This window comes from Caloenas nicobarica, chromosome 11, assembly GCF_036013445.1.
Source record: "Caloenas nicobarica isolate bCalNic1 chromosome 11, bCalNic1.hap1, whole genome shotgun sequence".
NCBI classification, from domain to species: domain Eukaryota; kingdom Metazoa; phylum Chordata; class Aves; order Columbiformes; family Columbidae; genus Caloenas; species Caloenas nicobarica.
This window is the reverse complement of record NC_088255.1, coordinates 14,331,980-14,344,829: the sequence shown is the minus strand read 5'-3', so window position 1 is coordinate 14,344,829 and position 12,850 is coordinate 14,331,980. Positions and strand designations below refer to the sequence as shown.

Here is a 12,850-nt window from a genome sequence, read left to right as displayed (position 1 = left end):
CTCCTTATCTCAGAAAACCAGAATCTGAGCCCACATCCTTGTGCACTGTAAGGAGATCCTAGCAGCTACCATCTGGGTGATCTCTCCAGGTGCCTGCAGTCACGGTTTTGTGAGGACTGTGGTCCTCAAAAGTCAAAGAAGAGATGGTGGAAGGAACGTCATCTTGGACAGTCAGACCCTGACATCACGACTCCATTTCCCCTGCCTCGCCAGCCTATTGTTCAGCAGTTGTTCAGTCAGGCTGCTACAGACTGATCTCCAAATGAAGCAGGACTAAGCCAAACCTCTGACCGCCTGCACCTCCACCCAGGGCAGTATCGAGGCCACTACTTACATGCAAACACCAAAACAGAAATTGCTGCAAATTAAGTGACAGCACATTTTTGACACTGGCAAGGTCTGATGCATTCTGCTTAGCATATAAGGGCTGGCTGTGCAGAGCTGAGTGTACTCAAATCCTACTGAAATTCACCAGAGCAGTGAATCATTAGCAATCATTCTGAAAACCCAGCTGAAACATGGCAGGCTCCTTATTCTGTGAGATGACATGAAAACTTGCTGGTTTCAACACCATGCCTAAAGTCACATAACAAACAGGAGGTCAACAGAACAGAGCAGCCTGCCTGAGGACAGAGCTGCCAGTCCGCTCAAAGGGACAAACAATTCTGCACCAGGTAGGGAACAAACTCTCCTTGCTTACTTCAGAAAACATTTGCAAAACATTTTTTTCTTGCATTCTTTAACCAAACTTCAGCAGATTCAAACAGTATTAAAAATACTTACTGTACATCCACATTTGTCCAAGAAACGAGGTGCCTATGGAAACTTTATATTTCTGGAATCAATTTTCAGAGCCTTTGCTCAGGTAAAGGAAACAAGAACGTTAATTCACAGATTCAATTTCTGCTTTTGTCAACATCCTAGCAATCAGTACCACTGCTTTGCATTAGTAATTGATTTTAGTCAAATTATGTTCATTTCGCTTATTTAAAACTTCAAAGCTTTAGGAAAAGCTTACTTTCCTGACCTAAAAAAAGTAAAGGCTTTGAAGTATCTGATGAAAATAAACTCACTACCACACACAAGCGCATAATCAGTTTCAGAAAATACCATAATACATTCCCTGTCTTTGCCAATGAAAGAAGATTGCTGGCGATATGTACCACACATTCAAAAACTGAAATGAGCTATCTTATCCACATAAATCAGAAATATTTGTTTATTTTAAATAACTGGAGGGGAAATTTAATATTTTTGTTCTCTGAAAGTGTTTTACATTCCTAATTTTTTTACAAGATTAAAATTATACTTTTATGCAACTATGAACAAATGCTTTAAATATTAAATATAAGCAGGAAAAAATACTTCTAAAACTATTTTACCACCCACCATGAGATATAGAGTATGCTTTTCAGAGTATCCCCACTACCCATTTTTTGTACACTTGATCCTAATTAAGCTTCCTGAATTGTCAGGAAACCTAAAGCATCGCCAATGGGTTGGTCAGAAAAGTTACTGAATTCCTGACTCAAGTAATCATATCTACCAAGGAAGCATTTCGCGTCTATCATACCCTAGAAGAATACTTTTTTAAAGCACTAGGAGTCCCTGATAACTTAAAAAACCACCAATAAAATGCCAGTTTAGACAGTTTGAGCTCCATTTCTCATCACAGAAAAGCAAACATGAAACATAATCACGTTTTTTTGTTCCAGCTCTTTAATACTTGAAGTCAAATCATGATAATTTCTATGCTACCTAATTATGTCATCACAGAAGATTATGACTTTGAGCTCTAAGCAGCATAACACTCCAAGCAATAAAGATGCAAATGCCCACAGCAGTAAAATAAAGAAATATAGAAACGTATCTACAGAAACACGTCTACCACATGCCTAAGTCAGACCTGCTTTACCAAAGCAGTGCAGAATGGACTGCAAAAGTTACTATCCTGGAAGCATGAGAAAAATTATTGCTATACAATTTTTGTTTAAATCTGAATACTTCACATCTTTTATTGTTAATACATCTTGTTTTCAAGTAGGCTATTTGACTCCGACTGACGTGAAGCAAACTCAGAGGAACAAACACACAAGAGGAAGAAACCCTTCCCAGCGGCTTGGGCAGATTGGAGAGAAATCAGAAACTGCCACAGAATCATTGAAGCTGTGCCTTCAAGAGGAAGCCAAATGTTATGAATGATTTTCCTTCCTTTGCAGGCCATTTCATTATTAATATTTCTCCATTATTCACACTGGAAATTCACCCTGCTGCTATTGTCAAATCTCAAAGCAAGCCTAGGACACTACGAGCAGCATTATCTCTTCATCATCAACGACTCTCACCTTAAAGTAGATTTCTGCATTTCTAACACCACTGATCAAATATTCCAGGCAAATAAAAGTCTATTCAAGTCATCCCTAAACCAAAGTTCTCTCTCATTTCTTTCCTGGAAACATAGGCACATCCACTGCCTGTGCTTGGCCATTTGGAATGACTGAGACTTGCAGACACATGGAAGCTGGGTGTACAGTGAGAGCTAATCAGCGAGCAAATAGAGTAGGGGAGAGAAATCCTTCATCAGAAACACGTTGAGTAGCTCTTTAAAACCACTGCCTACCTGCCAGCTGATAACATTCATCAGGCACTAAGTGACAGATGCCACCAGCAAAGCCAAAGCCAACCCCAAATGGCTGCTCATAAGAAGTAAAAAAGAAATGAACAAAGAGGTCAGTCACTGGCAGAAATCCAGCCTGGAACCAGCCAGAAACCCGCCAGCCAACCTCTCGCACGACACCCCCCAGTGCTCCTCCCGGCCCTGGGCTCCTGTGACAAACACCAAGTGAGACATCTCATCCCCACCTCAAACGTCCCACTGCTACAGAAATGCTGTGAAAAAAAATCCTAGACAATATGATGGATGTTTTTTCACCATACCTGTTACTAGACCTTCAAAGGAATAAGATGTATTACTGAGGTCAGGGACTTAAAGACATGTATTTTGCTTTTTAATCATAAAATCTCATTTTATTTCACTATTAACAGATGCTACCACTGTGGTGCAGGATGAAACATCTTTGCACCAGTGAAAGAAAATACTGAAAAATGACCAGACATCATAATCCACGATCTGTAACAGGTTGTGAGACTGCAAAGAATTCAAAAGTCCTCACTTCCCCATCTGACAGACTGACACCCCTGCCATGTTTTTGTCACCTTGGACAGATTATCAGGCAGCTACAAGATTTTGAAAATGGATTGACCAAAATAACCTCTCCATTAGCACTGCACAGAGAGGTAATAACGGAGAAAACATGGAAAAACTCCCAAATAGACAGGTTGTACATCAGGGTTTTTTCTCCCTTTGGCTGATGCCCGACATAAAGTGATCTATGCAGCTCCTAAAACCCAAACATATAATGGTCGTAATATAGATCACAAGTAAACTAAATGTAGCCTTAAAAAAACTCTGGTCAGTGTATGCGCAGTTCTGAATGACACTGATAATCTTACTAAAACATGTGGCCTGACTGCACAGAGGGAGAGGAAGGAAAAGGGCTTTAATCAAATGGAACAGAACTTCCAAAGGATGATGGCATCACTTCATCAATTAAGGAAATTGGGAATATTCTCAGCCTTGTTCCTAGTACCTTATTACAGCCCATGCTGTATCTGTCAAAATAAACACATTCACTCCTCTTCCCTCAACTACAAAGCCAGTCATCTCACCAGAGAAGGCCATCAGGTCGGCCAAGCATTTGTCCATCATAAATCCAGGCTGCCCCAATCTTCACATCCCCAACCAGTTCTTCCTTGTTTGTACACGAGAGGTCCAGTAGTGTCCCCCCTTGTTGGCTCCTTGCATCTGCATTAGGAAATGATCAATGCTCTCTAGAAACCTGCTAGATTACTTGATTACTTGTGCCCTGCTGCACTGTCACTCCAGCAGATACCGGAGTGAATGAAGTTCCCCATCAAGACCAGGGCCTGCTAACATGAGGCTTCTTTCAGTTGTCTGAAGCTTCATGCGGTTCTTGGTGATCGGGCTGTCTGTAGCATTAATGTACAATGACACTGACAATGACACTGGTCTGCCCAGTAATCCTGACCCATAGGATCCCTCTCAGCTGGGTCATCACCCCTCCCTAGACGGAGCTCCGCATATTCCAGCTGTTCTCGCACAGAACGGTTCACATAATTTTTAAAGCACTCCCTACATATCGTTTCCTCTATTCCTGAAATTTATGGCAATGCTTTAGACTATTTTAATCTAAGCCATTTAACTGAAAAACAAATCCAGACTGAACTCTGCATGAAAGAATTCAATTAAATAGATTCACTGTCTCCAATGTGTTTGGAATGGCAGAGTTTAAGATAGCAAATTTAAGGGAAAATAAATTTCTCATGCCATCTTCAGAGCTTAAAAAGCTAAGCAAGTAATCTGCTGACAATAAAAAGTTTTCTGTTGTTTTTAATAGCCCTTTCATCTATAATGTTCATAAATATCTGTGTCTTTTTACCTTTACTTACCATTTTTCTCTATAATTTGCAAGTTCACTTTTTTCCCCATAACTGGAATTTCCCAGACACTTTTATACCAATATTGTGTATGAGCAACTTTTCTTTTTTTCTTCCAAGGGACTAAATGCTTTCTTGGCTGCCACTAAATTAACAGATGTCAAATTAAACTGTTCTTTTGTCCACGGATCCCTCAGAGGAAGATCTCAAAAGAATGATGAAGTGTTCCACTGGTAATTTGTGTCTGTTTTTTAATTTGCAGCTTCACATTTTGTAGTCAAATGTCTTGGATAAGGAGACAAACCTACCAAACATGACCAAAAATTTCCCTTAATTCTTCATTCCTCACAATTCCTACAAAACTTTTGCATCTCAAAGAATTTAGGTGGACAAGAGTTAGACATCGAAGGTAAAGTAACTACAGTAAAAGTGATTCTTTCTCCTTCTGGCACAAATTGAGACTATTGCTCATTACTTCTATTCCTAAGAGTCTATCTAGGTCTGTAATACCTTGCAATTTTTCATCTTTCCCAGTCATTGTTCCCATGAGCTTGCTTATTGCTCCGGACGTATTCTGAATGCACACTGTTTTAATGAGTGTTTAAAGTTGCTGCTGCTGATGCTCTCAAAATACCTACCCATTTTCAGACAAATAAAGCCCTTCCATTTACGCTTCAATCATTAACAAAATAACCCTTTCACTCCAAGCTGATTTACTGCCCACCAAATCCTGAAGGTCAGCACTTTGCCTGTTCTGCCTTCCTCAAGACAAAACACCAAAATTATTAACTTAAAATGCTGAGGCACTTTATACAGAGTCACATCTTCACAGATGCAGAGAGCACACTGCAAAGTTGCAACGTTTATAATAGCTCTTGCACAAACTAATTTAGCTGATAAGGGCATGCACATGATCTTTGCTCCTTCACTTGTAAACAACATGAATCTATACCTTTTTATTATGAAAAGCAGAAAACTAAAACCCAAATCATTAATTATACAAAGATACAAATTATAGAGGCAAATTTAAACTACTTTGCTGTCTAGGGCCAATCAACAAAGCACTACTGCACAAATTAAAGACAAACTGGGTGGACTGAATTAGATCTGCCACCAAGAACTGCCAGTGTGCAAGGTAAATAAACCCAAAAGAATGATCGTGTATCACTGACAAAATATTTTAAAAGTGCTTTTCTTAAATGAAACAGTCTTTGAGTGAAATCGCACAACCCACATTCACGTTCAATGAGAAGAGCACACAGAGCTTTATGATTTTGGATTCTAAGCTTATACACTATCATATTACCACAGAAATAAAACAAAATATAATTCAAATTTGGTACACAGACTCTTGTAGTTTAGGAAATGTATAAGCAAGCAGAAAAAGACCAGACAGAGACCAGGAACAAAAATGCTCATGGGTAAATCTGTTTAACAAACCAGCACCTTTTAAACAAACAAGCAAACCCAAAAAGCAAAACTCAAAAACTTCTGTTTACTGAATACATTTTGTGCTACCAGTATAAAACTTTAACTGAGGATTTTTAAAAGTGTCCCAACAAGCAAGTGTAAATACTTGCTGGTTTTCAATTCCTTCACAGTCACCATTTATCCACTACTCGTATTTTCATACCTACTCCTGCTATGTTATCTAGTTAAAATAAGATCAATAGCCAGCTGTTAATGATAGAACAATGTTTAATTACCAGTTCCAAAGTTACTGTATAATCAGTTGCACAGATAACAGGATTTCTATGTCCTGTGTTTTATTAAAATGCTACAAAGGAGGGAAGAGATGAGTATACAGCTAACTGATTCACAGATGGCTAGAAATTGTCTTTCTCAGCAGAGAGTATTAAAGAAGGGAATTTTCTGAAGAAAATCCTTGGGGTATATGCTCAGAGCTGCAGATTATAGTCTCAAACACGCACAGAAAGATTGGACTGCCCAAGGCAATAATGAGCCATGCTGACCGCCACAGGTGTGGTCAACAGCAACAAAAAAATACATCAGTTTGGGTTAAGTAATCCTGGAACTGTACCTGTGAGAGAGTCCCCAAAATGGGGAGAGGGAGAATCACATTTCTAAGCACTAAAGGAATACATATCCAATTTTTGCTGAAAATGAACCTTCCTAACAAGAAAAGGCAAAATACAGTGGAGAAACCATCTACTTTCACAAAACAACCAAACCCCAAGCGTCTCTAAACACTCGTCTCACCTTTCTGTATTCCCAAAAGAATCTCAACATCTTCACACATTCTTCATAGTGTCCTTGCTGGCAGTCACCAACAAGAAAGACCAAATGAAAGTTTAAAAATAAATAAAACTGCCACATGCACTGACAATGTTCCAGCGAAAAATAGGAGGAAACAAAAAAAAACTACACAGATATCTGTAAAGAAAACACTAGTTTGTCTATTGACGCTTTTCACTAGTACCTCAGGAGGCAGATCAATGAAAAAATACTTGTTTTTACAGCAAAAAACTTCAATGGATTCTAAATATACACAAGCAAGGTAAAGAGTCTCTTTGGGCAAACTGGCTGGGAGTTCAGATGGAGGGCTGGGAGGAAGGCTTTACTTATTCACCACCAGGATTAAGACTGCAGGTGTCCCAGCTAATTCTCAACCTAATGTCATATTCATGAAGGCTGTCTCTTCATATCTAATTAGCTCTATCCCCTGATTACACCTACATGAGGTACAAAGAAAGGTAAACAAATGCAAACTGCAGCTTTTCTACTTCAAGACAAAGCTGCAAATATCTGTGCCAGAGCCAGATTGCTCCCAAGGTAGAAGTCTCACTGTTTTAAAACCACCTGAAAAATAATTTAAAGAAAATAAAATTAAAAACACAGTCTAAGGTTATATTTACATTTTCATTTCCTTGTTTCACCTCCAAAAAGAATTTGGAAACCTTGTGTTCAATGGAACTGCCAAAGAGGAGCGGGCTAAACATCTCCTCCACTTGGGCATTTCAGTTTTGTCTACAGAAAGCTGTTTGTGAAAGTCTGTAGGCTCATGTATTGCCCACCTCTAAATGTAAAACCTTAAAAATTATGGTAAAACTATCCACCAGGAAAAGTCAAATAGGGAAACAGTTCAAACCTTCAAGAAACTTTCAAGAACTTAACATGGATCCAAGAAAAAAGCAATAATTTAGCATTGAAGTAGATTCTGAAGTCATTAATCAAAAGTTATTTTCAGTAATGTTTTCTGTTGCATAGAAGATCATAAAAGTCACAGCTGATAACTTCTCAACTAATACAGAACTTTCTCTGTTCAGCATCAGCGAGGCTTTACAGGTACTCAAGTCTAGGAACTGAAGGCATCTGCAGTGAGCAACCTTATACAGTTCCCTATTTTTAACATATATGGCATTCGGCTGATTTTATAACAGGAACATTATTTAATTCCATCTCTCTCTCCCCACTTTTTTATTTTTTCAACATGCATGAAATTTGGAAGTGTTAGGGCAGGACTGAGGACCATTAGGAAGGTGAGGGCAGGGTTGTGTAACGCACCGGCCAATCTGCTCACTGTATTAGAAAACTGGAGAGTTACCTTAAGCTATTTTTTTTTCTTTTTATGATTCTGATTTAATTATTCCTTATTTATATTCATCACTGAAATCCACTGCATCTGAAGCTATTTTGAAAACACAGCGTTCTCCCAAAAGACCCAGTCCAACTCCCATTCAAATAAACTGCCTTCAATGGAGCCTATTTGTTGCCAGCCAACAAGATTGAATTCTGCTGCAGACTGGTCCCTGGAGCGTTTGTCACAGCTCTTTACAAATATTGTTCCAGTAAGAGCAGGTCTAAATACGCTTGTCCACATGCACTGCAGACAACTAAAATCTATCTTTTATCTTCTTGAAACACTTGGTCAGATTTAAACTCTAAAAGCACAAAGAGTGGAATATATCAAGAATATAAAAAGAGTAAAAAAATGCTTAACAGTTATAAAAAGGTAAGAGCCACAGGGAAAGCAGAAGGATGATAAAATATTTTCATGTGAGAGGATCAAATACCATTTATTCCACCCTTAAAATGAAGTTACAGAGAAAAAAAGTTTGTGCGTAGATCATAATGACAGTATACAACCAAACTTCTCAAAAAGCTGCTTCAACGCAGCTATGAATAACATTAAGTTTTGTAATAATCAGAAGTTTTGCAACAGATAGAAAGCATACAAACACCACTCCAAAAATAAGTCATGAAGGCTATAAGGAAAGATTTTAAATCTCACCGAGTACCTACTCACACAGGGTTAAGCAAAACAACAAAGTTTAAGATTGATATTCCTTGATTATATCTTTACCATTTGGAAGACCCTTATCTGTGAAAAGAGCAATGTAACAGGCTTTGAGGACAAGTTTTGTTGGTTTATGGTAAACAAATAAATACATAATAATAAGAGTGTAACTTCTGGTCTGAACTAAGCAGTGAAAGATACAAATGAGAAAAACTCCTTCAATGGACAGACCCTCTTAGTCCCAAATGTTTTATTCTAGTTTGTAACACAGAAATCCAGGCTCTGGCTGATGAATTTAATTGTAGTTTAAAGTCTGAGACAGTGAAAGATCAGGAGATTTTCTAAACGGAAGTTCTCTAATGTAACACTGCAAAAATTATGACCTTTCTACAGGAAAGTGGTTTACTTTGAAATTAAGAACTTGATTGGTTGTTATACAGTATTGATGTGGTTCTTGAAAGTAGCCTACTTGGAAAGCACAGATCTTGGGAGATGCTCTCACTATTTGTCAGAGTTCAGAAAGATAATAATAAAATGTGATTTATGATACAGGTTCAATATCTCAATCTCATAAGTAACATACAAAAATATTAAAAAAAAAAAAAAAGTTTTTTAGAAAAGTTGGCCACCTTATAATCCCAAGAAAACTACAAGAATCCGAGCTGATATCCAGTGATTTCAGCAGGGTAATTTACAGGATCAGTTCGCGCTTTGTGAGATGACAGGATAGAGCATTAACTTCTAATTTCCACCTCTAACTCAAATCTCCACTGCAGGGCCAGACAAACACCGGGCTTGAAACTGAGCTAAATCAAAGCACCTTCTGCACCTCGCCCCAAGATGACTCTGTCCAGACAGTGCTCCATACTCAAGCCCTACAGAAACCCTCCACATCGGAGCCCTGCGGAAACAGGAGGGATGCGCCCAAAAACAGAGAGGCTACCTCCGAGTTCCTTACTGTAGGATCAGAGTCACATAAGTCATGATGGCAGGAACGCATCTTCAACCATGGCACGCATGCGCACCAAACACTGTTGGGACTGACAGGATTGTTCATCAACACAAATAGGTTTAAATATGTATGTACCTAGATAAATGTATGTTTGTACACATTTATGTATGTATATATACACACACACATAAACAGTCTCTCTGTGTGTGTATATATATACATATGAAATGGACATGCACTAAACCAATTAATCAATTTCACCTAACTGCCAAATACTGTATCCACCATTACAAAAGGAAAGTTGGGCACAAAAGATTTCAGATTTAAAACCAAGCTACCTACCTACCTTCAGGTTAAAAAATAAGCCACACCAAAGTATGTGTACAACGCGAGTTACATCCAGCACCAACACCACGCGGTATCCGACAGCCGTCCCGCACAGCCGCACACCAGCAGCCACGGGCACTCCCAGCCGGGGCACCTGCGGAGCAGAACCAGCCAGAACAAAGCTTGGTTTGCTCCAGAGGCTTTTGCTTCTGGGAAAATATTTATGCTCAGAAGCACGGACCAAAGTAGATTCCTGTGCAGCTGTTGAACTAATAAAAAGACAAAGAGGCTGGTCGCCAAAGGCACCAGCGCGGTCTAAAACATACAGATCTCATTTTACCTTCAGTATTTCTGCTGTTGAGGTGAATAAAGAACTCCTGCTACACCTCAAGAACACCTTTCAATGAGGCCCATTGACTCTTTCCCATCACACTTGTGAGATTCAAGACCAGGAGGAAGCCAGAGCTACAACCAGCTCCAGGTGCGGCAGCCGGCCTGACCGCAGCCACCTGCACAAAGCCAAAGCCAACCCGATGCTGCCACTCAGAACCTATTTCGATAAACCATATTACTTCAATGCTATTAAAGTGACTGAAAGTAGTTTTAGGGGCAGGGAGGCTTTCAGAGCTAGTGCTTCAGGTCACGCTGTGGTGGGTCGAGCCCCGACCCGGCGGGGCCGCTGAGCGGGGCCGCAGCGCCGGTACCAGACCCGGACCTTTGCCCCAGCCCGGTCTGTTCATTTCTACCGCCAGGAGCACAGGGGGCTCCGGGCTGAACGCATCCTCCGGGCGGCCAAACCCGAGCGGCAGCCGGGGCTCCGCCAAGGCGGAAAGCGAAACGTTTCCCTCCCGTCCCGCTGCGAGCGACGGGCGCGTACAGGGGGAGGCTGCGAGGGGGGCGCCGCGCCGGCCGCGGGGAAAAAGCGGCTTCAGCGGGGCGGAAAGCGGCGGCTGCGGGGACGGGGAGCGGGCCGGCTCCTGAAATGAGGCTGCCCACAGCGCCAGGTGCTCGGGCCCGCCGCCCTCCCCCAGCGCCTGGGCCGCAAGCAGGGCCGGTGGGATGCCGGGGCCGGGCTCACTCACCGGGAAGGTGCCCCGTAGGCGGGCGGATCGCAGGGCCAGGTCCCGCAGCACAGCCCCCGCCTGCCGGCCGAGCGCGGCCGCCATCTTAGCCGCTCCGCGTGCCCTCCCGGCCGCCGCTGTCCCCGCCCTGCCCCGCTGCCCGGGCGGAAGCGCAGCGCGGCCCCGCGGCGCCCACCCCTCCGGAGGAGAGAACGGGGGACGGGCGTGGGCCCCTAGGGGACCCCCCGGGACGACATTTTGGGGCAGGTGTTGTGGCTGTGTGAGGGACGGGAGTGTTCGGCGATCACCGCTCCGAGCAGGGCTGCGTGTGGGGCCGGTGCGGGTGCTCAGAGCAGGACGGGGCCGTGCGGGGAACGGCGTGCGGAGGGGCCGGGCGCTGTGAGGTGAAATGCACGTCGGTGTCTGCTGGAGCTGCTGCCATGGCTTTTTTTTCATTACTGAAAGCACTTCTTTTTATTTTTTTTAATTAGGAAATAGCAAATTAACCCGAGGTAATAAGCCCTGCTGGGATCCAGCTAACTCTTCATAGGCACTTTAATCTGAACTCCGCAAAATAACCTCTGTTCATTCTTCATCCACAGGTAAAAGCCGTTAACGGCAAAACGGAGACAATGAGTTCAGGCCCCCCTTGGGGACGGTGCACAAGACCAGAAGCCCGATAGCTCGTTACATGGGTATAACATCTAACATAAGTGTTCCCTGTCAGCTGTAGTTCCATGAAAGTGAGTCCCAGAAGTGAGATTTTTGAAAATACCTTGTTCCATCCATCAGGAATGACTTAGGGGCTGGTGTGGACACAGCTGCATGTGTCTACAATCCAAAGCAAGCTCAAGAGTGGAATGGCCTGGTCTGTGCAGACACAGTCTCCGCGTGAGCCCACTGAGCATTTCTGTGGGGGCTTCTGGTTAATGCGCGTTCTGTATAATCCACCCATGAGCAATGGCAAGTTGACTTTAAATAGTTCACACAAATGAGCTACGAACAACGAAGGTTTGAAAAAGAAAATTTTTTGTGAAAATTGAGCAGCTGATTTTACAACAGTTCATCTTTAATTCACCTGTATTGAAGTATGCAGAGTTCAGCATTATATGCAGGCATTAGTTAGGCTGAACATTATTTATTCAGTAGTTTATGATGAAATAGTTGGATAAACAAAATGGTCAAATCTCCGTCTTGTAGTCCAGGATGTGAGTGGGAGCAAAGGCAAATGTTCCTGTCAGTGCTTAGGACTTGCACTCCTAAATGTGTTTTTTAAAAAAAATCAGGACTGAACAACTCCTTTATTGGAATTTAATCAGCAAATAAATTATACTTCTAGTAGAAAAAAAAATCTGCAATTTCATAAAACACAGGTGCTAGAAAAATCTGAAATTGAACAGTTCTGTCTTTGTCATGACAATTTCAGTAATGTAATATGTTTCAATAAAGAATCTGAAGATGCAGCTTTTTGATAGCATTGAGCAATAATGTATGGCACCCAGTATTAACCTAAGTATTACTGTGTGCTTATTCTTTCGGAATATTATATACTGACTTTGGTTTTATGATGGAGGAAATATAATTTCATTTTTAGTTCCATGACTGTGGTTCAGTAAGCACTGTGTTTCCTATTCATACAAACTATTATGGCTGTCAACATTAGGTGTATATATATATAACAGGTATATAAGCTTTCAGATAATGTGTGTGGATTGCAGGCAACACTATCATTTA

The 12,850-nt window shown here is 41.4% G+C and overlaps 1 protein-coding gene across 1 annotated transcript in view; it reads right to left on the bottom strand.

Moving 5' to 3' along the window:
- SUCLG2 (succinate-CoA ligase GDP-forming subunit beta) overlaps positions 1-11,240 on the bottom strand; it is a 125,892-nt gene extending 114,652 nt beyond the window's left edge. The window contains exon 1 of the mRNA XM_065642570.1: positions 11,138-11,240. Coding sequence (XP_065498642.1) covers positions 11,138-11,221 — 84 coding nt within the window. The 5' untranslated portion in view covers positions 11,222-11,240. The remainder of the gene's footprint in view (positions 1-11,137) is intronic.
- Positions 11,241-12,850: the final 1,610 nt, after the last annotated feature.